A 4,545-nucleotide genomic window follows, 5' to 3' on the forward strand; every position below is an offset into this window, starting at 1 on the left:
AACACGGATTCCTGAAACACCAGCAGGCATGTTCGTGAAGTAATCGTAAGACTAAGATGTGTCCTAAGTATATCATAGGACACGTGGTTTCTCGAAGCTTTCCTAAATTTAAGCTTAGCCATAAGTTCCCCGTAACTATAGGGCAGCATAACTCTTGACCGAAGATCACCCTACGATCGTGTAAACACGACGGCAGTCTTGATATTGATGCGAAGAGCTCACAGATACAAAGAAAGGATATTGAGTGACATTGACAACCCGTTAGATTACTTAGATTTCTTCAGTTGAGAAATTTCGGTTCCTCTTCTTGCTCATGATGATATACTTATCAGCACAATGTGACAAATGAAAGGTGAAGATAACGAACAGTGATCAATCTCATAACTCCTGTAAGCATTACAAAATAAATAGTTGGGCAAACACGGACCCCTGGACACATCAGAGGTGGGATAAGGTACCGAGGAAGAGTAAGCGTCCCCTGAAAGGCGGATATAACGAACAAGTACAAATGTACTCTGAAGTTGAAATTAAAAAAATATTAAATATTATTATATGTTAATATCCTCATTGACAATCTATTCGTAGTCTTTGGTAATCAGGTCTTCCAACAATCTGTTGGAATTCCCATGAACACGAATTGTGCTCCTTTGTTAGCCGACCTGTTTTTATGTTCCCATGAAGCATACTTTATTCAAAAACGTCGATGTGAGAAGAAAACAATCGTTTTTATTATTAAGAATACTGATTTTTATTCATATTTCGATTCGATATATCCCTTTGAACTCAAAATAAAAGACACCACAGAGTCGTCAACTGCCGATCCATGCTTAGATATTTTATAGAAAAAGGTATAATTAACGGCAACCTAACAACTTAACTTTATGAGAAAAGGGATGATTTCAGCTTCTCCATCGTCAACTTCTCATATTTATGTAGGAATATTCCATTATCACCTGCTTGTGGTGTTTAAATATCTCAACTGATTTGATACGCAAGAGTTTGTTCTGCGTATGTTAAGTTTTTAAATTGATGAAGGCTACTGACAAACAAGTTTATGGTGCAGGGATTTCAACAGCCTAGTCAAAAGCCAGCATTTCGCAAATTCTATGGTCGATCGATATAATGATCTAGTTTGCCCATACAACTTATCAACGGGTCAAATGTTGTCTGGCATGTTCATACCGATTGTTAGGCCGTTCTTGGTACACTGATTTTGACCACGGATAATTCCGTTTACTTGATCAAGATATCGGGCCCCACGGCGGGTATGATCGGTTCACAGGGATGCTTACTCCTTCTAGGCCCTTGATATCACTTCTGGTATATCCAGGGGTCCGTGTTTGCCCAATTTTCTATCGTGTATTGCTTATAGGAGTTATGAGATTGATCACTGTTCGTCATCTTCACCTTTCATTCTGTCACTAGAAATTTGTTTCTGATTAAAATGTTCGGATACAACATAGCAGAAGAAGATTTTAAGGGGAACAGAGTGTAGACTTGAACATGAAATATGATAGAGTATGTTAGGAGCAATAATCGTACTGATATTGACAGACTCTATTCCTTTGTTGCTAAATTTCATTTTAAAGAACCATACTGTGATTCGGGGGGAAAACATCGTGACCAATGATGGATCAAAAGACTCATGATGGGTAATATCAATATTCATAACTTCTAGTCTGTTTTCCAGTGTTGAAAAGTCCAAGAATGAGCGTTTTTTGCTTTTTCAAACAACCTGCTTAAATCTTTTAAAGGAATAGAGTAAAGTTTTGTTCAAAACTGATGTAGATATAATACTAATTTGTTGATTCACAGTAAAAACTACAGTCGATTATATCGCTTGGGTTCATATTTACTATTAAAGAGTAAAGGTATAGAAGTTTGAAAATATGATACCAAAGTTTGCCGATGAAAAAACAATAAATCAAATAGTATGAAATATACTCTTTATTCTGAGATAATCACACATAATCAATGTACATCGCTACTAAAGTTCCTCCCAAAATTCCGTATACTTCCCAAGATATGACGAAATGAATTTAAAAATTGTCATTATCTTTAGTCGACTGTCAGTTGAGCCCAGACACCCGTCAAAATTGCTGTCATAAGTGCAAGTACAAACGGTTTTATAATTTTCAGTCAGCTATTACGGACTTCAGTTTATGAAATGGGGTAAGAAATTCAACTTAGAAATGATATTCAATGTTGCACATCCTATGTAATTCAATTGCATGTTGCAATGCACAAACATTCTGTATAGAGGATCTGAACCAGGTCAAAGTCAAATGTTGATATAAATAATAGGATTATAATTATGTATTTATATAGATTGATGTAATTTATAGGGAAATGGAAACTTTCCAATGCTATTACAGTCCAAGGAGTGCATTTCTCCTCAAAGACAGAAAGAATAAAACTTTTACCCAATGTACAGTTGATAGTGATACAACTTATATCATAAAGTGAGCAATATGATTTGATCATAAGGAGCGGAGAGGTTTATTACTAAAGCTATGGACAATTCTTTTTCACATGTATCACTTTATTCCTTATTCAAGCGAAAATGTGTTTTACCAAAGTAATCTTTCTCAATATATTATTTGAAACGACAACCTCATCCTACACGTGTGATGACTTCTCTTCATTTAGAACTTGTGCATCCAATTTAAAACGCTATAATAATGCTGAAGATGGACCACTGCAGAAAGACAAAGAAGTAAAAATAGTACATCATTACACTGTCGTATCCCTCTGCTAGTGTCTTCCAACTTATTTCCTCTCCTGCTTTTTCCTTTTGTAATTTGCCTTCATTAGTTATGTTTTGTATAGAAATGTCACCCAATTCCGCGTTGTCATATATCTTAGATTCCTTTGTTTCCTTTTCACATAACTGACACAGAAACTGAAGTTGCAGAACATTAAGAATAATCACAGCTTTCCTGGACACTCGTGACTGAGACTTTTTGAAATGAAAATTCATCGTGATAACAGTCAAAACGCATATCAGTGTGCTCATACCCATAGTTTCTATAAGGAAATACGACATTAACGACATTGGTTCAGACGATTTTGGAATATTGTCGCTGAGCAGTGTCATGAAGACAGCGAAGGACAGAAAGATCGTGATAGCATAGGACACACGCTCTCCACTGTCAACGGGCAACACAAAAACCAGAGGATTTAGTACGGACAGGAGAAGAATGGGGGCCAACATGTTGATAACAAAGTACAGAGATTTCCTCTTCAAAATCAACTGCATTTGAATTATATTATTGTTTTGTCCCATATGGTGTCTTTCCATTCCGGTTCGCTCCAATTCCCATTGAGCATGAGGGGAATAAAATGTTGTTATTATGTATGATATATTCTGATATGGAGTCAGTCCAACTTCTAAATGCGAATATCCCCAAATACCAAGATTAAAAGTGCATTTCTGTGTATCGAAAGGGAATCTATACATGTTAACATTACACAGAGTCTGAATCAGACATCCAGGAAACCAATTCACAAAGCCATTATGAAACACTCTTCCTACGAAATGGTCGCCTCCTATAGCTTCCATTTTATTCACCGGATTAATCAAAAGTATGTTCGGAATCCAAATGTTCTTCGGCGTAATAGGAAAGTCCGTAATACCACCATAGTTATTCGGATTCCAAGTCAATCGAAAATCTTGCCATGACAACGAAATTCCACACACAACAGATATAACTCCTGAAACTTCGTCAAAATCATTTATAGCAAAAATAAGAGGATAAACAGAAACCTCTGTAGCCTCTGTCAAATTTGGAAGAAGGTTTGCTGAATAATTCCTAAAGATATCTTTTAATAGTGCTTCGGCATCGGAATGTTTTACGGTATGAACAGTGGACACCCTTAGTCCTAAGGTCAGGAGCGGAAACCAACATGAAATAATTGAACTTTTCATGATAAGCGTTTTGTTTTTTGTTGTTTTTTTTTTTAGACTTTTTAGTGAATGTGATAAAATGATAAATGATTTGTTCAAATGTCCGAGTCCATATGAGGACTTGTTTTTATTGCATCTCAATTTGCACGTCTAACCAAAATTCAAAGTTTCAGAATTTCATTGGCCGAATGCCTTTGTTTGCAAGTAAACTATCACCTCCAAGAATTTAATAAAAATCGTTTGCAAGTAAAATTTTACCTCCAAGAATTTAATAAAAATCCAGTTTCCGGTAGAGCATGATATATTTCCTATTTACCAGTGTCATAAAATGAAAACGAAGCCCATTTGCTGTACCGAGACGCACAAACTAAGTAGTTTGTTTTGCAACAACGCATTATATTAGCATTATTGAATCTATTGGAATTCTGTCTGTGTAAAAATGTCCGAAGAATTGATGTTGCAATTAACATCTAAATTCTGATCATTTGACCGTTATAAGCCGGAAAGCAATCCTTTTAATGTAGATCAATCGTAATTGCATCCCAAACAGACAGGTATTATAACAATCTGACTAAAGTAGAAACCTAGATTTTCCCATAAAATTCACACACAATTGGTGTTTTCCTTAAACACAATCA

The 4,545-nt window shown here is 35.6% G+C and overlaps 1 protein-coding gene across 1 annotated transcript; it reads right to left on the minus strand.

Annotated features, from left to right (window-relative positions):
• Window positions 1–1,932: 1,932 nt before the first annotated feature.
• LOC125647620 (acetylcholine receptor subunit beta-type unc-29-like) lies at window positions 1,933–4,289 on the minus strand. Its single transcript, XM_048874372.2, has one exon. The coding sequence runs from the start codon at window positions 3,926–3,928 to the stop codon at window positions 2,666–2,668; it is 1,263 nt and encodes a 420-aa protein (XP_048730329.2). The 5' UTR covers window positions 3,929–4,289; the 3' UTR covers window positions 1,933–2,665.
• Between the last annotated feature and the right edge of the window lie 256 nt (window positions 4,290–4,545).

This window comes from Ostrea edulis, chromosome 6 (assembly GCF_947568905.1).
Source record: "Ostrea edulis chromosome 6, xbOstEdul1.1, whole genome shotgun sequence".
NCBI classification, from domain to species: domain Eukaryota; kingdom Metazoa; phylum Mollusca; class Bivalvia; order Ostreida; family Ostreidae; genus Ostrea; species Ostrea edulis.